At 38.6% G+C, this 21426-nt stretch overlaps 1 protein-coding gene across 11 annotated transcripts in view; it reads right to left on the reverse strand.

Moving 5' to 3' along the window:
* The window catches only part of SPATA16 (spermatogenesis associated 16), a 236083-nt gene extending 215767 nt beyond the window's left edge, over positions 1–20316 (reverse strand). For 4 of the 11 annotated variants that reach the window (XM_072808105.1, XM_072808107.1, XM_072808104.1 and 1 more), the window contains exon 1: positions 19924–20206. In XM_072808105.1, coding sequence (XP_072664206.1) covers positions 19924–19946 — 23 coding nt within the window. In that variant the 5' untranslated portion in view covers positions 19947–20206. The other 7 variants (XM_072808109.1, XM_072808108.1, XM_072808110.1 and 4 more) reach the window with 4 other exon arrangements.
* Between the last annotated feature and the right edge of the window lie 1110 nt (positions 20317–21426).

Consider the following 21426-nt stretch of genomic DNA (forward strand, 5'->3'; position numbering starts at 1 on the left):
ATATGAATGCAGGGAGTCCAAAGCTAATTTACACATTTTAGGAGAAACAAAATTGGATTTTTATAAAGATATGGCCTGTAACTGTGCAAAAGTTGTTTTTGAGGTGTTTTGCTAGTTTTTTAAAATTTTATTTCAAATTTGGTCCTGGATGAAGTACATTTTCTCCTTTCATAGTTCAAGTGAATCATGTACCAACTAGATTTAAACTATCAACCTCTTCATTTTTTTTTAGTAGTCAAGTTGATTAACATGACATTAGTCAGTGTTCCTGAGGCACTTTAATCATTACTTCAATAAAAATACTCTTAGAGAAAACTTTAGACCATCATTATGTATGTCAAAGAAGTATTCACTGATAACATTCTGTAAAAATGCCCATTCTTTAATTTAGAAGACAGCACTGTAAAATTGATTTCCTCATAGAGACATGCCTTAAAAAAAGATCTCTGGCAAATATTTATAAGAAGCATTAGAACAATCTCCAAGGTTTTATAATAAATGCAGGTACAAGAAATAAAGAGAGGTTAACGTTCAACCATTTCCAGGGAGTAACCATTTAAATATATACAGTGGATTTTTCAACACATTTATTTTTTGTTTCAAGCGTTTTTCAAGCATTCTGTTCTATGTGGGAGTTTCCACAGCTTCATCGATACAATCAGTGGTTTACATGGCTATTAGTACCACAAATTATTTATTAGAATTTCGATTGAAATAGGCACCACAAACAGAGGCAATTCAGAAAAAGAAAACCCTTAAAAATGTGCTCTCTGAAACATTCAACATCACAGTTGCTATGGTTTTCTTTCTTAAAAAAAAGAAAAGGATCTAATTTTAACTTACTGTTAAATGTAACCAGAGAAACATTATGAGAAGAAAAAAAAAACATCTTGCTTGTCAGTCCACTAGTACACCTTGATATTTTAAAAAACAGACTAAAAATACTTCTTTAATAATTATTTATTGAACACCTACTATGAGCAACAAATTGTAGTAAGTAATGTAAAGGAAACTAAAGACGACCAAGGCAGGGTCTTGGCACTCTAGAGCTCATAGCTGGGAGAGAGGTGGAGCATGGGGAGGAGGGATGTACAGATAAATTTATACAGAGGAGACACTCTCATACTACGCCCTGAACTACTGGAGAAGTGGAAATGTGTCCCAATCCCTTTACTCTCCTGATGTCTAGTTCCTTCAGAGCCTGGAATATAAAAGGCCCTCAATGTACATTTGTTATTCAAATGAGTGCGTGGCTGAAGCGCGTACTGTGGTGGCAATACTGGACGGGCTCCTGTGGGAAAATGTGACTGAGGCGATTTCAAGAGATTTGCTTTTTAGAATAGAAGAATGAGAGGTGTCCCTCTGCAGGCAATTTTCTTCTCTTTTATCTAAGGATCCATAAATGAACAACAGTTCATCATTATCAGATGGGAGAGTGAATTTGGCTCGCAAAGCTTAAGAAATACAAATTAAAACACTCCGTGTAGTGCCATATAAATAATAATAGCAACCAACAGGTACTTCCAGTTTATAAAGTTATCTCACTGGATTACCCTATTTGTTTCTCACAGCTCTTTTGCATAGTATTACTACTCCCATTTTACTAATGAGGAAACCAAACGATTAAACAACCTGAAAGAGATCACCAAGAGAGCTTACCATATCTAAAACTTGAACCCAGGACATCCGATGTCAAATTCCATACCTTTTGGATGATAGGATAGTAAATTTCGCTGCACTGCACCACCATTTGATTGGGCTTTGGATGTTTTCCCTACCTTAGCTTTTTTTTTCTTTTTTTTTTTTTTGAAATTTAATAATCAGGTATTTAACTTTACTGCCTTTTTATTGCATGGAACTCCATTTAAAATGGTAACAAAATAAATTGGCAATTTCTGGTTAGCAAGTACATGAACTAAATTTGTTGAGAAAAGCATTAGGTTTTAGATTTAGTTCATTAGCTAGCTAGTTAGTTGCAAGTCTAAGTGTGACCTTCCAGCAGTCATTCAATTCAGAAAACAATGATTTGGACATCAGACGTTAAACTTTCACATGAGCGGATTCCAGGAATTTCAAACTTGAAATTACTAAATAATTTGCTGATCACTAAGTCACCAAATGGGACTAACGGCATCGAAACAACTGTACTTCTTTGTATGTTCACTGTGAATATCTGCCATGTTGCACTGGAGAGAGCTTTGGAAAGACAGCTTCATCAAGGTATTATATAGTGGAAAAAGCATTCGGGCTAGAGCTGCAAGAAAGGTTTGAATTCTAGATTGAACTGAATGTTCTGGAAGAAATTTTCCAGTTTCTCTAAACTTTATTTTCCTCCTCTGGAAATGAGAATGATTGGATATGCAAGAATTATGTGAGAATCAAATGAGATCATTATGTGATGGCACATCAATTAAGAGAAGAGGTGAGGTAATTACACAAGCAGCCTCCTTGGACTTCCTTTTGCTTTTCCAAAGGCTACACCCTTTATACGGATCCCATGTCTCCATCCTCTTAATGACTGTGCTCTTGCAACTGTCACCTTTCCATATCACCTCTTCCTCTCTGGCTTAATCCTGTTGACGTGTGCAATAATCTAGCAATAAAGAAAAAACAAATAAGTAAATCCCCTTGCCTCCACATCCTCCTGCCACTCATCCTCCTGCCACTCTCTCCTGTTGTTCCCCCATTCACTGCAAAACGACTGAAGATAATTGTTTATATTCTCTGTATCTGCTTTTTCATCACATATTCTCTTCCCAAGACACTCTCTTCAGGCTTCAGTCTCTACCGTTCCATTAAGATTGCTCTTGTACAATGAAATAACAGGGACTAGAGTCAGTGATATTGTAACAGCCCTGCAGGGTGACAGATGGTGGCCACACTGTAGTGAGCAGAGCATAACATATAGAGAAGTGGAGTCACTATGGTGTACACTTTAAACTAACTGATTAAGTAACATTGTGTGTCGACTACACAAATAAAAACATTTTTAAAGGAAATTAAAAAATGTAAAAGGCCGCTCTCCTCCTGGTCCTCAAGGCCAACCGTAGGCCCTCATCTGCCAGACCTCTCAGCAGCACTCCTCTCAGGGGACACTGGAGCAGCATTTTCGCATCTTCTTTGACACCATGCACTCCTTATTGTCTGTTTTCATTGGCCACTTATCCTCAGTCTTCTGGGTTGGCTCTTCCTCTTCTGTTCCACCTGAGAGCTGGAGCCACTTCTTTCATCCAACTACATTCTTTCCTTAGGTGAGTTGTCCCGTCCTCTAGCTTTACATTCCATCAAATGCTCTCAACTTCAAGTGTTACAACTCTAGCCCTTCACTACTCCCAGAATCTTAAAATTGTATACCCAACTGTCTATGGGACGTCTCTACTTGAATTGTCTAGTGTGCATCTTAAAATTAAGCTGAAAACAAATCTCTTCATTTTCGTTCCCTCAAATTGCCCCTCTTCCAGTCTTCCCACATCTATCTGGTTGGACAGAACTTTACAAATAATCTTGGACTCCTTTCTTTCACGTATCCCCCACCATCCTCCAATCCATCATCAGGTCCTGTAGCCTCTTTCTTTCAAAGTTCTGCCTCTTTGCATATCCATGACAATACCTTCCTCCAGGCCCCAAGATCTCCTGCCTAGATTATCACAATTGCTTCCTCACACACAGCAGTCCAAATCACTCTTTTAAATGAAAATCAGATCCCACCACTTTCCTGCTTAAAACCTTTCCAGGGCTACCCAAAACACCTAGAATAGAATACAAATCCCTTATGCTTCTGCTCCCTCTGAAAATTCATCGCAACTTTCCTCCCTTTTCTACTATGTTCCAGCCACCCTGCTTTCATTTTATTTTTACTTATTTTATTCTGCTAATTTAGCAGTACATTCCCATCCAGGAGCCTTTGTGCTAGTTGTGCTGGAATATTTTCTTTACTGTGTTTCATGCCATTCAGATCAAAGCTTAAATGTCTGTTCCCAAAAAACCTTCTCTGATGAATTAAAGTAACCACCCCCAGTCACATATCTATTTCTAATCTACCCATATCCATTATCACAGTGCTTTTTTCTTACATGTGTTTCATTAGTATCTATCTTCCTCCACCATGCTCTGTGAGAGAATGCATTTTGTATCCTTAATTCACTGCTATATATTCAGAACGTGTTTGATGTACAGTAGGTACACAATAATTTGTTGATTGGACAAATGGAAGATTGTATCTTATTGCACATTAAATGAAGAATTGAAAATTATCTTTTTCCCCCTTGCTGCACTACATTACAAAAGCTGAGGTGGTTTAGTTGGAAAGTCGCCTAAATAGAAGGTAGCTTTTTACAAATTGACTTAATCATTGAAAGCTTTTCCAGGCACTGTGGCATCCTGACTCTTTTTCTTTTGTTTTCCTTTTTCTCTTTCTTTTCTTTTTCTAAAATTTTTATTGCTGCTACTTTAAGTCAACAATATTTATGACATACTTACCCTGGTCTCTTCCAGTTAAATCATTATTAAGGAATAAATAATTTTTCCCCTCATTCTTTGTTGAAATAAAGTATGGCTCATAAAGAACCAAAAGAATTAGAAAAAATAAGACCTTTTTGGGAAAGTGATAATGATAAAACTTGCTATCTTTACAAGTGCAGTCCGTGAGGACATGTCTCTGCTTCCTTAAAATCTTTAATCTAATTTGATTATGAAAATAGTAATTCATTTGCTGTGGCAGGAACTTGAAGGTCAGTGTGCCTCACAGAACTTCGGCAACATTTTTTTAAACGTTTGTTTTTTAAATAATCTCTACACCCAATGTGGGACTCAAACTCATAATCCCAGATCAAGCGTTGAATGCTCTTCTTATTGAGCCAGCCAGGGACCCTGGCTACATTTTTGAGACATAAATGCAATCAGCCTGCCAAATTCATGGACATCCTGAGAAAAAGTTTGGATTTGTTCTGTTTCTTTGCAAACATTGCTCTGTTCTTTTATAAAAGTGATTCAAGTTTCTATTTACTTATGAAGCTGAGACTGCATGAATGTGTAAAGAAATTCTTTTCCCTTTAACTTTTGTTACCTCTTTAATTCTGTTGGTACGGTTCTTAAATTTTAGATTTTCAGATTTTATTTCTTAAACTATAAGTCAGAATTGTAGGAGGAAAACCTTTCAACATACTCAAATCTAATCTCATTTTGTTGATGAAAAAATGGAGTCTCAGGCAGGTGAAATGACCTGTTCATGGTCACACAGCAAATCAGTGTGCAAGATATATATCATATCTTGCAGCTCTCAGAATTCTTTTTACCTTACTCCACTGCCTCCTACCACAATATACGAAGTGAATTGTGGTCACAGTTGCCATTTCCAAATGAAAAAACGTATATTGGATAGTTCAGTGTTTTGATTGCAGAGTCACAAAATTAATGAACAGTAACCATGAACATTTCATATCTTTTGATCTACACTTTAAATTACTTAATTGTTCTCAAACGTATTTTAAAGTTAAATCACCCAGAAGTAGGGAATATATCTTTAAAAAGCAAAAAAATGAATGAATGAATGAATGAATGAATGAAAAAAAAGAAAGAAAGAAAGAAGAAAGAAGAGAGAGAGAAAAAATCTAACTTTGTATTGGAACTTGCAAATTTATGGGAAAGTTGTAAGAATAATATTGAGAACTCTCAATTGCCCTTTATCCATCTTTGTTAACAATTTTAAACATTTTTGGCCAACATTTGTAATTCTCTCCCTAATGTATGTGTTCAGTGTAGACTGATACACATAGTATAGAGAGATACACACACACATATATATATATATATACACTTAATAGTTATTCGTTTGGAATCACTTGTAAGTAGATTGTATACATCACACCTCATCACCCCTTATTACTTCAGGGCACATTTCTTTTTTTTAAGATTTTATTTATTTATTTATTTGACAGAAAGCACCATCAAGGGGAGTGGCAGAGGGAGAAGCAGGCTCCCTGCTGAGCAGAGACCTCATCATGGGGTCCCTGGAATCATGACCTGAGCCGAAGGCCGATGCTTAACTGACTGAGCCACCCGGGCTCCCCTCGGTGCACATTTCTTAATTTCAGTAATACCTTATATGTAACACAATATATTTATCCAATTCATTGACTTTAACACTGATGTAATACTAATGTCTAATCTACAGTTCTGATTCCAATTTTGTCAGTTGTCTTGATAATGTGCTTTTAGAATTTCTTCTCTAGTATAATAACAGTCAGGCTAAGATAACGTATTGCATACAGTTACCATGTCTCTTTAGTTTCTTTTGCTCTGGAACAGTTCCCCAGCCTTTCTTTGTCTTCCGTGGCATCAGTATTTTTGAACAGCTATTTTATAGAAGCTACCCCAGTTGGGGTTGACTGATACTTCTACATGATTAGATTCAGGTTAAACATACCCAGACACTACAGAATGATGTGTCTTTCTCTAGATATCACATTCGGGGACACACAATGTCCTCTTGCTTTGATGATGTCAGTTTTAATCACCTGGTCAAGATGTTAGATTTCCCTGGGGCAACTTAAAAGCAGCCTCTAGGGAGTGTCTAGGGAGACACTTTGAGAGTAATTATTCTGGTCCTCATCAAACTTCTGGATCCCAATTTAGCACCTACTGATGATTTTTGCCTCACCAAAAATTTGCAAAACAGTGATTTTTCTCTTCCCAATTTACGATATTACTAGAATGCTTAGATAGAGTGCTGAAGACCACTAAAGTATTTGATAAAAACACATTTAGCCTTTTTCTGAAATACTATATTGTTTCTTGACTTTATGTATCCTCATTTTGTACAAAAGTAAAACCTGTGTTTTCAGGAAATACAAATTAAGTGTACAAAGACATTTAAATAGTAGGCTCTGCTTTATTTTAAAACATTTTAGGGCAGCCCTGGTGCTTGGCGGTTTATCGCCACCTTCAGCCCAGGGTGTGATCCTGGGGACCTGGGATCGAGTCCCACATCGGGCTCCCCGCATGGAGCCTGCTTCTCCCTCTGCCTGTGCCTCTGCCTCTCTCTCGGTATGTGTCATGAATAAATAAAATCTTAAAAAAAAAACCACACACAAAAACTCATAGCACCAAGTAAGCAAGATAAGGGTGGATTACACAGTGGTGACTTAAAAAAATCTGCCTTTTAAGAATTCATTAATTCATTCAATATTCATCTATGATTGACTAAGCAACTACTCATTGTCATGATCTGTGTCAGTACAGGATGCAATGTTGAACCAGAAATCACCTCTACTCTCAGAAAGTTTATGATTCAGTGGCGATCCTACGTTAGTACGGATCAGAATCCCCTGAGGCCTCTTAGGTTCCAGGCCTCACAGATTTTGATTCCCTAAGTCTGGGGCAGATACATATAGGTATCTGCATGTTTAATAGGCAGAGAAGAGCTCTAGCAGAAATACGAGAGGTCTAAAGCATTAATACGGTTACTGTCTATTCAACCTGTCCTGACTCCCACTCCATTCTCCTACCACTTGAAATTAAATGTATTAATAAAACAAATACATAAATAAATAAAAGCATTAGGAAAATCAATACCAAACTATATAAAATATTTTTTAAATGTTCAAGTTTCAGATATTATTCTGATAATTAACTTTTTGAAATATTGAATGCTAGACCAAATTTTTCCAGAAACTATTTTTGGGTAATGCTATTTTGCCAGTGCCCTAAGCATGCTTATGGTCACAGTCTATTCCAGAGGAGTCTGACCATGCCGGCCCGAGGGCCAATGCATTCATATGCTTTATTTTGCTGAGCTGAAGCTGGTCCCTGCGTTGGCACTGATGAAGCAGACTGCCGGGAAGATGAAGGCTGCAATAGCTGTTGATGCTACAGAAACACTCAAAGGTCTATACACTTACCTTCCCCAAAACTAGGTTTGTAAAGATGCATTATTGGTAGACATTCATTCATCCCTTTAGTAAACAAGCACTTATTGAGTTCCTAAGAGGTGAAAATACTGGGATAATTCCTAGGGGATTAACAAAGATGAACGAAATGGATTGTGCTTCATAGAAGCTTGGGAACAAGAGATTAGAGCTGCTCTCTGTCTTTCCTGGGAGGGTGTTCTAAGTTTAAGAATCAAAGTAGGGACGCCTGGGTGGCTCAGCAGTTGGGTGTCTGCCTTAAGCTCAGGGCATGATCCTGGAGTCCTGGGATCGAGTTCTGCATTGGGTTCCTCATGGGGAGCCTACGTCTCCCTCTGCCTATGTCTCTGCCTCTCTCTATGTATGTCTCTCATGAATAAATAAAATCTTAAAAAAAAAAAAAAAGAATCAAAGTAGCTTAGAGGACAGGACATACCTTTCGGACTTGAAAAGATACTGGGTTCAAATCCTAACTCTGTTTCTTGCTAACAAAAACTACTTAACTTTGATGAATCTTTGTTTCTTCATCCTAAAACATGAAAATGAATTCATTCCTCACAGGGATGATTGAAGGATTAACAAAACAACATGTATTAGGGACTAATGCATCATCTGGCACATAGTAAGTGCTCTACAAAGGAGAGTTGATAAATATACTATATGTACCATATCATGAACAAATTCCAAACATAATGTTTATACATAAACATACCAGTAATGTTTAATTATCAGTGCTTTGCTTTACATTGCGAAACTGTTTATATGCGCACACACAATTTTTCTCCCTGTATTTCATAAGTTGGCAATTAATATCTGCATAAGAAATGAATCTGGCTCCCGGTGCATGGAGCCTGCTTCTCCCTCGGCCTATGTCTCTGCCTCTCTCTCTCTCTCTCTGTGACTATCATAAATAAATAAAAATTAAAAAAAAAATTAAAAAAAAAAAAAAAGAAATGAATCTCAAGACATTCACCCCCCCTAAGGATTTTGTGTCCTGGAGAGCAGTCAGTAAAATAAGAGAATACCAATCAGAAACAGAGATAGCTCCTCTACTTTCCACTGTTATCATATATACCAACCCAAATACCACATGATTCACAAAATGGGGACACTACAGGTAATGAATGATTAATATTTGCCACTCCTATCACACAAGTAGAACCTGAGGCATGAAAATGAGACAGGTTCTAAATTATTTCCCCCTGAGGTTGAACTGGATGTTTATTTTCACCAAGATCATTATAAATCTCTATAAAGTACCTTTTGGAGTGAGGGTGGAGACAGGTAGAGAGTGAACATAGAAATCCTCTAATCTCCCAACATATTATATAATAAAACTATTATTGTTGTCATTATAATATTTTTAATATATTTACAATGCATTTCAATTAACAATCTCTGAATTGTCCTTCCCCTTAAAAGCTGAACAACAACAAAAAAAGCTGAAGAACAAAGGGTCATTTTTAACACTTCAGAAACTGTTGGACAAGATTGTTGACATGATTTGCCTAAGGATGAATGGCATAATGTTGTATTGCACTTACCACAGAACTTGACAGGGGAGAGAAAGAAAGAGGAAAAGAGAAAAGATTTATCTACCTATCTATGCGTGCCAAGTCTTTTCACATAAACATTCGAGTCAAAAGTAGGGTTTACCCTAATTCTTTTCGAGATTTCCAGGTTGCTCTTTTGCTAAAGATGATATAATTATGAACTATGTTCAAACAGAGCTCTTTAGATCTTGTATATATTTAAGTTATTTTTGCCCAAATAACTTTTTTATATTTAATTGGACTTCATTGCCTCCCTTGTGGAAGCCAGCAGACTCAGTTTACAAGCCTCTAGGCTACTGTTGGCTGCTGCCTTCTTTTCCAGTAAAAGGAACAAGTTGATAAATACCATGCATCTTCCCTTCACCCCTCCAGTACCTCTCTGACTCTGGTTCAGGTTGCTCAAAGTACAGATCCCCTCTTACTCATTCCCAGGTTTGAAACACATAGCCTCATTTCAGAGTATAGCCAGCTTCCCTCTACTTTCCTCTGGAAGATATAAAGGGGCTGAAAGGGGCAAAGAGGGCTCTCTGGGGCTCCCCTACCATACACTCTAAACTGCCCCTTCCCCCCTCATCAAAAAATATTAAAGAAAAATAATCATTTAATTTCTTCCTAGTACAGTTCTTTTAGCATTATTATTTGAAGATTTCTTTGAATCTTTTTCTGGTATAAATAATGATACTTATTTTGCAGAAATGCATTCATCTGGGGGAGAAATTAATTTTAGAATTAAGATAGGGGAGATATCAAAATAGTTTATAAATACATTTCTCACTTTTTCCATCAGGTTCGAATTACACTTAATGAAGATTTACAGGTTTCTGGAATTGAGAAATGTTTGAAAACCGATTGTATATTAATTAGCCACTAATATTTTCCTAATTAATGTCTGAAAAAGGAGAACCATGAAGTCAAAGAACTTGGGAAAAAGTTCTGATGTGTATCAAACTTAAAACAAAGCCATACTTCTGAAATTACTAATTTTCACAATCTGAATCTGCCAAAATGTATCATTCACACTATTTGGTTACATGTTGCCTTCTGCTATGGGTGGAGGGAAGTAGTTTGCAGCAGATCCAAACTTTTGTTGAGAATAAACAGAAAAGCAGGATAAAATACCAAATCATCTGTTTGAGTGTATTAGGATGCTGGCGAGGCAATGAGAAATGGAGAGGGTGTAACTTCTTCACTGAAATGACTTTTACAGCCATTTTTATCCTGGGGGTATTGGCCAGTTGGGCATAGGGAGGAAACAGAATCTCAGAAGCATTGCAACTGAGGAAGGAGAACCTTGAGTGATAAGAAACCAGCACATGTTTGGGTAGATATTTGAGGGAGCCTCAAATACAGAGATATTTATCACCTTAATAAACACCAATTTCTGGGCATCATGGAGCAGAATGCTAAAGATCTAAGTGGAAAGATTCTGAAAAGCAATGCAAAATTTGGCAGTCTTATGAGACAGGACTGGCAGAAAGAAGGGGCCTCAGGGAAACATTGGACTTTCAGCTGCAAATTCTTAGGACCTGGGTAAACCAGAGGTAGAGGTAGGCTTTTTTCCCAGCTTCAACCCAGCCTCAACATGGAACAAGTCATGATTAAATTCTAATGAACTATCATGTTACCTGCCTAGTGAAGAGAGGAATGAACTCATTACAGAGAAAGATACAATATCTGAATCCTCTATAATATTCTATATACAATATTCAGTCTTTAATGAAAAATTAAGTATGCCCCTCAGACTCCCCAAAATAACATAAGAAACCAAAAGGAAAAGTAGTCAATAGAAACATATCTATAGATGAAGATGATATTGGAGTTAGCTAAGGAACTTAAAATAACTCTAATATAGTCAAAACAATAGAGAGCGACAAGACAAATAATTTTACCAGAGTATTAGAATCTGTAAAAAAGGATCAAATAAAAATTCTAGAATTGAGAAATATGCTTTCTGAGATTAACTCATTCAGATGGATTAAATTAACTGATTTTTAGATGCAATAGAAGACAGGATTAGTAAACTCAAGGAGCAGTAGAAAATATCTGAATTTAAGTAGAAAAGTAAACTAATGTAAAATATAGGAAATAACTTTGGAGAAATGTGGAATACAGTGAAAAAGTCTAACAGAAGTGTAGTTGGAACCTCAGAAGGAGCACAGAGTGAGAATGAAGAAGAAGCAAGGAAGAACTGTAGTAAGGAATGAAGAGTAACTGTAAAAGTTATGAGAATATACACATAAAAATGAGTATTGTCAATTAACCATATGGAACAGTAAGAAAAATGTTTCTACCAAGTTCAATATGTATGTAGAATTAAAAGAATGGCAACAATGATCTAAGGGAAAAAGTAAATGGAATTTAAAAATTCTAATGTTCTCAAATTAATAAGACCTTAGTAAGAAAACCATTTGTATTAGAGATTGTAATAAGTCAAGGATTCATATTCTAATTTTGGGAGTAAATGTTGAAGAATAGTAAAATAATATAGAAGTAGGAAAAACTAGGAAAAAAATTAAATACTTTTGATTAATTAAAAAAAAAAAGAGGCATGAAATGAAAGAAAAAGGATCAAATAAAAACCAGGTAACGAATATGCTAGATATCAACCAAGATCTATCAGCAATTATTTTAGATTTAAAAGTAGTAAATATTCTAATTAAGAGTCTACAATTATCACACTGGAAAAAATATAAACCCCAGCTATATTCTGCTTGTGATAGATATACGCTAATATAAGAACACAGGAAAGTTGAAAATACAACACAACTATCCAGAATGATCCAGCATGCCAGTATCAACCAGAATGGGATGGCTCTAATTCCTATCAGACAAAGTAGACTTTATGGCAGGGGACATTGCTAGATATAAAAAAAGCGTGCTAGTCATTAATTTCATTGTCTCTTAACTCCAAAAGTACCCCTCACTCTGTATTCACTGGAACTGAATTCTGCATACTACAGTTCTCTTTTTCCAGCTGGCCACCAATAGAGGGTACTAGAGAAACACTGCAGAGATGGAAAAGAAATTTAGAAAGGACTTTTCCTTCTAGAGTTTGTTTCAGCCAGTAGCCAGGGGATTCAGGAAGCATTTTGCAAGAATCCAGGCAGCATTTGCCTCTGCTGTTGTGGCCCTCGCAGTTAAGCAAAGGTGTCCTTTTGGCAAGTTTCTTCACCATATCCTCACTGTTCTTCCAGGTTCCAAGCAAGGGAATCTCATTTTAGTTACCATTTGTGGGCATTGAGTTCCAGGGGCAGCTACATCCTCTGCTCAGAGATCTGACAACGTTGCCACACCTCCTCCAAGGTTCCGCATTTTTGTTGTTGTTCACTTTCTCTTACAGGAGTAGCCTGCTTGCTGTGAGTCCTAACTCTATAATCCTTGGAGTTCTCTTTCTACTCTTTTTAGTAGTTAACCACTTTTTAATTTAGTTAACAATTTTTTGTAGTAACTCTGTTTAATGTAGTTTCTGTTTTCTGACTGTAGTTTCACTGATAGAAGGATATTTTATACAAAAAGGGGATTAGACTAGGAAAAGATAGTATAATTCTAAATCTGTATTCAGTCAATAACATGGCTTTAAAATACATAAAGCAAAAAATTCACAGAAACAGAGAAATTAAAAAATCTCCAATCATAGTAAAAAAAAAAAATTTTTTAACACACCCTTCTCAATAGCTGATTGAATTTCAGACCCTTTCCTCCTAAAACATTGAAAGAAACAGAAAAAAAAAGTAAGCCTTTTAAGGGCATGAAAGTTCTGAGTAACACAACTAACAAATTGGACCTAATTGCTAATATGTAGAATCCTACGTCAAAGACCATCAGAAAGTGCCTTCTTTTCCAAATGTACCTGAAAACTTTACCAAAATCAAACATAGCTTAATTGTAAGCCAAGCCACAACAAACTTCACATTTTATATGGAAATACAAAGGGCCAGGAAGAGCTATGATAAACTTGAAAAACAAGGCCAGACAACTTAAACACCCAAATATTGAGAATTGTTATAAAGCTATAATAATTAAAGTATTACGGTTTTGATGCAAGATTAAGCAATTAGACCACTTGAACAGAATAAAAAGATCAGAAATATACCCACACATAAATCATCAGTTAATTTATGAGAAGAGTGACCCTACCATGAAATGAAATGAAATGAAATGAGGGAAATTACGGTCTTTTAAATCAATGGTACTTGGCTAAGTCAAATGGAAAAAATAAATTTGACTTCCACCTTATATAATACACAAAAATCAATTCCAAATACATTGAAAACCTAAACATAAAAAAAAATCAAGTTTGTAGAAGAAAAAAAGACAAAATATTTTCATGACTTGGGGTAAGCAAAAATTTCTTAGGCAGGACTCAAAAAGTAACAAATTGGAGTATAAGGAACAACTCCTGTTCATCAAAATGTATCATGAAGAAAATGAAAAAAGGCAGTTCATGGAGTAAGAGAAAATATTTGTAATAAATATGTTTGATATGGACTCATATCCAGAATACATAAAGGACTTCTATAAATCAATATGAAAAAGGCAAGCAATCCAGTAGAGAAATGGACCAAACATTTCAGTAATGTTTAGATGTGGATTTCCAGATGGTCAATAAATTTATTAAAAAGTTGCCAACTTCATTAGTTATCAAGAGAATGCAAATTGAAATCCCAGGTTAGATGCAACCACGAATCTACCAGAATGACTAAAATAAAAAAGATAGATGATACCAAGTGTAGGAAAGTATATCATATAACTGGAACTATTACATATGGCTCATGTGAATACAAATTTGTACGACCACTTTGGAAAACTGGCAACACCTGCTCTGTCCTATCCTCTATGTCTGGGTAGTCTTTTTTCCTCCTCTCAGCCCAGCAGAAATGCATACATATGCTCAAAAATACACATGGACAAGAATGTTCTCAGTAGCACTATACAAAAAAACATTAAAAATATTTTAAATGCCAATCAATAGTAGAAAAGATACATAAATGGTGGTATATTTATACAATGAAAAAATATTATATATGGTGGACGAGTGAATGAACTACAACTACATGCAATCACATGAAAGAATCTTACCAGTAAAATACTGAGTGATACAAAAGAATATACACTGTATAATTCATTTTTAAAAGGGTCAAAGGTGGGATCCCTGGGTGGCGCAGTGGTTTGGCGCCTGCCTTTGGCCCAGGGCGCGATCCTGGAGACCCGGGATCGAATCCCACATCGGGCTCCCGGTGCATGGAGCCTGCTTCTCCCTCTGCCTATGTCTCTGCCTCTCTCTCTCTCTCTCTCTGTGTGTGACTATCATAAATAAATTTAAAAAATTAAAAAAAATAAATAAAGTTTAAAAAAAATAAAATAAAAGGGTCAAAGGTAGGCAAAACTAATTTGTGATGTTAGAAATCATAATAGTGGTTACCCTTGAGAGGGTGGGTAGTAACTGAAATGGGCCAAGAGGGAGTTCCTGGGTTTACTTATCTCACCATTTTTAAAAAATCTATCTATCCATCTAATCCAGCCATCTAACCCATCCATCTAATCATCTATTTTGAGTTGTATATTTATAATTTGTGTCCTTTATTAAATATATGTTATACACATCAATAAGACGTTTACATTAAGAAAATGGCAGGCCAAGATAGTTTAAAATTTCATAGATAAAAAAACTGAGTTTTCCTAAAGTAAAACTTTCCTAAACACATGTCCTCTACTACTCCACCTACAATCTCTGCATGTCAGTGATCATGTCGGGGAAGAATTTGATAGGAGGTGTTTTTCTACAAAATGCACAACCACACAAAACAAATGAAATGCAGTTCATGCAAGTGGATTGGAAACTGTTAGACTGTGTATATATGGTGGATTGAGAGGAAGAGATTATGTGTTTCTGAAGGCCCTAAAGAGCCTAAACAAACTGCACTGGACATGAGGAAGTTGCTATCATTATCATACCTTTTTAAAGTTTAGTTATGGTTAAAGAAAAAGAAAACCCTTCTGTACTTGCTCACTCATGATCCATTCTCTCTACAACTGTTTGTTATATTAATTGATAAGTATGATGATCTGATAACCAGATCAATGACTTTAGGACCAACCTTATTTCAGTCAACACTCAATCCTAAGGAAAAGGTTTGAAGAAGGATGTGTCAATAGTGAGGACAGGAGGGAATTTTTTTCAATTTACAGCTTTCTCCTCCCCCTACCTCCAAGTCCATCCCATTATTCTTGGGATGCATTATCCTTATTGTAGAGAAGAAAGATCTGAAAGAATAAATAAATAAATAAATATATATATATATATATATATATATATATATATATATATATTAAGGATTAGGAAGATGGAAAGATAAGTGGAAAACAGAGGTGGTCATCTGCCATTGGAAGATAAGAACAAAGCCAGATGACCAGTTTAGTGTGGGTAATAGTTGAACAAATTCTCTAATAACAAAGTAACATGAAGGCCCATGGAAATAGAATCTCTGCAAGGAAAAGGAGGACAATGGCAACTGCATGAGAAGATAAATCTTCTACGAACTGCAGATTATCTCTACTTTTCTACATTTATGGAATTTGTCAGGGAATGTATGGGCAAAAGCTGAAGGGATTCTGTATAGGCTGAAAGGTATAAATCCATAAACTGTGTCATTTCTAATGTATATCAAGTGTTGTCCCTTTGGGTGGTAATGACCCTCATGTTTAACGTGATGTTCCCTTCACTGTTAACTACGTTAGCGAACGTAAAAGATGGGGACATTAACTGAGACATGAACTTCTGAGAATGTTTTAATTAAGCCTTGCCCCTAGTACTTAGGGAGATTTAGTCAACTCTGTGTTCCTTCCTCTATTACCCTCCTTCTCTGAGTAGGGTTCCATGGACTGTCAACACAGACACACACAGACACACGCGTTTCTAAAGTAGAGACTCGGTATGTTCAGCCTAGGAATATATACAAGAGCTGACTGTGGAGGCCATGGGTTACTGTAATCGTTTTTTGTTTTTGTTTTTGTTTTTTTTTTAACCGCTAAAGCTTAGGTTTCCAAATGTCTGCTCAATAGGGACATGAAGTGGTTATTATGTCACAGTTTTATTCCTTACACCTCCACATTAATAAAATTGAGCTGATTTCTAACAAGTTAAATGCACGCTTTTTTGGGAAGGGGGGGATGACAATACGATGCCCTCCCAAGCTATAACTTAGCTGATCTTTAAAGACAGCATTGAATTCTTCTGCTTGAGTTATGCTGGCTAATAGGAATTTAAGTGATAACTAGTGGGAGAGCACTGAAGCATTCATGCATGTGAAATCAGATGAACACCCACAATGTGGCATTTCCTAAGGAAAGTTATTCTAGAGAGAAATACGGGCCAGGTTGAATGCCAGGAACTTCTAAACTAACATGTGGAGTTATCATCTTAATAAGTAACAACTAAAGGTGCCTAAAGTAAAGCAAGACCAACATTTTCAAGTCTATATTTTCAAACACACTTAAAAACCACGAGCTCAAACAGAGTTACATACGATTCCCTTCCTCTGCTGAAGGAAATTTAATCTTACTTTCTAAATTTTGGTTCCATATATCAATGCTTACTTTTGAAAGGGCACGTGTACAACTTATTTAAGTAAATCTTATTTACTTTAATAAATCATATTTATTGATCAACAAGATTTATTATTAATTCATGAGAGACAGAGGGGCAGAGACACCGGCAGAGGGAGAAGCAGGCTCCATGCAGGGAGCCCGACGTACGACTTCCTGAGCCGAAGGCAGATGCTCAACCACTGAGCCACCCAGGGATCCCTAAGATTTATTATTTAATAATCAATATTTTATTATTTATTAAGATTTACTAGCTGTTACTTACTTAATAGCCACATAGAACTAATTCATCTGTGCAAAGAAATTGGAACTCAAGAGCTTTGATTCATATTACTGATCTTTATTTCTATTCAGTAATTATAATGCTAGTCTTTCTGAAACATTTTATTTTAAAAGATCTTTTTAAAACTATTTACTTAACACTATTCTACACAAATCAATTTCTTACTTGTCATGCAATTCTAGATTGCGATGTGACTTCAGCTTTTAAAAACTCGTCAAGGTTAAAAGTACATGCTCTATTATACACCCTGTGTCGAATCAGCTCAATTACCTTTCAAAGTTGCCTAAAATTTGTGAAATATTAGTGATTCAAATACATGAATCCTGAATATTTCATACTAGTTGTATATCACATCATACAGTATGCGAATAATTTTACCCCAAAGGCTTTCTACAACATAGAGATAAAGCTGAATCTGCTATCATGCTTATTTTACAAGTTTTTCCCATCATATAATTTAGAATGACATTGATAATGATCATGATCATCGGATCCTCAGTTTCCTCATTTACAAAATGGTGTTGACGATAATATCTGCTTCATGTGGTTGTTGAGAAGAGTAACTGAAGGTTACCTGATAATAGTAGGTGTTCAGTAATTGTTAAGTATCATAATATTGTTATTGTCATTTTTACTATTGCTGTTATTGCTCAGCAAGTTAAAAAAATTGGACAATTAGGAAAATGTTCTTTCTAATGGACACATGGATCAGGCTCCTTTATTGTGTATGTTTTATTATTTTTTTATCGTATACATTTTTATTATATGTGCTGCCAAAGCGAGCACTATCGTGTACATTTTTAAATTTAGCCAGAGGTGTGATAAATTATAGTCATCCCTTAGTAATCTTTAAGCTAGAATGCTGTAGTATTGTATCGATGTCACTGAAAAAATTCAACAAGGCTCTTCATGGGTACAGAATATTCTAACTCAAATGGTATCTTCCAGAAAAATGACTCAATGTATTTTACACTAGTTAAGAGATAATATTCTGGGTTCCCTGATATCAAAGGGTTTAAAAACCCTTGAGCATATGGTTTGTATGGCTTTTGTTAGCCTACCTTTATTAGGGCACTTACTTATCTATTTTCAACTGACGTTGTATCAAAGAAAAGAAAGGCAGAAATTAGAGTCAAATTCTAGAGAGGATGTAGTTTCAGTACAGAGGTGTGGTTTCAGTCATTGCGTCTTAACTGAAAATATTCTGCTACTGTAAGGAATAAACTATGGGTTTACGACTGGAGATCAGTCTAAGGTTCTGCATCTCCTGATTAGGATTCATGTTCATTTGTTGTTTTAAGTTGTAATCAACGTCCGATGCGCTAGTTTCACTGCTCAGAAGATGGACAGCTTTATGAATTTAGGGTTAGTTTCTGTTATAAGCAGTTATTTTCCATTCTGAACAGTGGCCAAAAAAAAAAAAAAAAAAAAAAGTCTTTTTTTCCTGAATGGCTTTTAAAATGACTTCGCTTTCGAAATATCTTTGAAAATGACCAGATTGGAAGCTTTAGCCATTTGGTTATAATAACACTGATGAGTAACAGATGGAACAGGGTTGAACAGGTACTTAAAAGAAAAGTCCACTTTGGGAACAACAACAAAAAAAAACCCCTGAGTTCCACCTTGATTACGTACTTGTGTTGCACACCAGGACGGCTACCACCTTGGGCTGCTTCTATGCACTTGGAAGAGAGGTTTAAAACTTACTTTAAGCCTCTGTGACACACCAGGCAACATAATCTCGCCTGCAGTTGTAACCTTTTCTCTCCTATCAGAATAATATTCCATTACTTACTCAAATCAAGACAATGAAGAAGACTATGGAAGGTGCTGAGTTAGGCAGTTTGAAGGATTCTTGCTTCCAGCACATTCTTTTTCTCTTCTCCCTTTATTTACCTTTCTTTACAAAACTATTTGAGCTGCTACCACACATTAAAAAAAAAAACAAAAAAACAAAAAAAACCCCCACATAACCCTGTAAAATATTATTTTTGTGCCCTCATCAGATTAATTTTTCCGTTTGGATGAAAACAGCGCCCCCAGCGTGCAAGCACATGGGGGAGCACGTGGCCGGCAGCCTGGGCCCAAAGCCTCGGCCTTCAGGTGCACGAGGACCTCACCAGCGCCCTGAGCTCAGTCCTAAGCGGTCACACAAGTTCATCTCTACAAATGGATTTCATGCATTTCTCTCCACCTAGTGGCTCCCTGAAAATGGCAAACGCTCAGCTAGTGTTTCAGAAACGGAGACCCTGACGGTACCTCCCGGTCCTTTATGGACCAGGCACGGGAAACTTCAGACGGGCTCGAGGACCCTTCCCAGGCCGAGCCACTGTGCAGGGCGGGCTGGTCCGGGCGGGGTCCCCCGGGGTGGACTGGTTGGGGCGGGGTCCCCGGGGCGCCTCCCCAGGCTCCCTGTGTCCGCGCCGCGCAGTCCGCAGCTCACCCGGGGGGCAGGTGCGCGGCCCGGGTGCGGGAGGCCCCGGTCAGGGGAGCTCGGCACCCAGGCGGCCGCAGTACCGGGGGCTAAGGGAACAGCTCGGACCGCAAATGATCGGGGGGGAAAAAAAAAAAACAAAACCTGGTCCGTGATCTCGTCGTCATCCTTCACGCGGTCAGAGGTAACCGGCCTCGCACCGTGCACCGCGCGGGGAGCACCGCGGGGACGAAGCTGAGCGGCAAATGCATGTGCTACTCCGCAGCCAGGTGGGCGTCGGCTCCCCTCCTCCGGCGGGGCGGGCGGGGCGTCGGGCGCTCGGGACTCCCCGCCTCCAACTGCCCGGGGCCCAGGGCTCCCCGACCTCCTGGCGCCCCGCCCCCGCCGAGCCGGGAGAGGCTAAAGGCTGTACCCGGCACAGGTGGCCTCCTCCTACCTACGCAGCCTCGGCTCCGCGCAGCCGGGGGCGAAGCATCTGCACACCCCGGAGTCCAGGCGGCCCCACCTGTGCCCGACGGTCGCCGTCCGCGAGGCCCCGCCCCCGCAAGCCCCGCCCCGGCTGTCACGTGGCCCGCCCGCCCCTCCGCGAGGCCCCGCCCACCGGCTGCCACGTGAGTCCACGCCTCCGCGAGGCCCCGCCCACCGGCCGTCATGTGGCCCCACAGCTCTGCAAAGGCCCAGCGAATGTCACGTGGCCCCACCCCGTCCCCCTCTGTAAGGCGTCCCACCGGCCTGCTGTCACGTGGCCCGCCCGCCCCTCCGCGAGGCCCCGCCCACCGGCTGTCACGCGGGCCCCACCCCATCCCCCTCTGTAAGGCGTCCCACCCGTCTGCTGTCACGTGGCCCACCCACACTCCTCCACAAGGCCCTGCCCACCGGCGATCACGTGCCCCCCCCCCCCGCAAAGGCCGCGCCCGCTGGCTGTCACGTGATCCCGCCCCGCCCCTCTACGCAGGCCACACCCACCTGCCGTCACACGGCCCCGCCCCACCCCCTCCGCAAAGGCCCCGCCCGCTAGTGGTCACGTGACCCGCCCCTCCGCACGGGCCCCGCCCACCGGCTGCACCTGCCGCCGGCCTCTCCAGGACTCCTCCGTGCGGGCCACGGGTTTTTGTTTGATCTTGAAAAAAAAAAAAAGTTTGTATTTTTGTTTTCAGGTTCCAAGAGTCATATGATGTTTAGGGATGATTTGGAAAATTCGAAAATGACGTACGTAAAATGAAAACGACCTGTGTGCTAAAGGGAAAAACGAAGAGCGTGGGTTGCATCTCTGTGGGCTGCGTGTGCAGGTGTGAGGCCGACTCCGTAAGGGCTCGCGCAGCTTTCATTTTTCAAAGAAAGAGATTTTCCCTCTAAGATCCTCGTGTGTGGGACTTCAGGACCCTGCTCGAGGGTGTCCAGGGAGCGGCCGCGTGTCCCGCACATTTTAGGGAGAACGTTCAGACATTTGGAGAAGCCCAGGGCGCCCTGGGGATCGCATCCTTCCTCTCATCACTGTTAGGAATTGTGTGACGGACACTTGCTTTCCCTCATGGTTGAACAAAGCATCTTGGTGTCCTTTTTTACTGGAATGTGGTGCCCCTGCAGAAGAATGAATTACACTGCAAATGTGCCCGATGAATCATCACAAAGTGGACACGGAAGGGC

Source organism: Canis lupus, chromosome 31, assembly GCF_048164855.1.
Source record: "Canis lupus baileyi chromosome 31, mCanLup2.hap1, whole genome shotgun sequence".
NCBI lineage: Eukaryota > Metazoa > Chordata > Mammalia > Carnivora > Canidae > Canis > Canis lupus.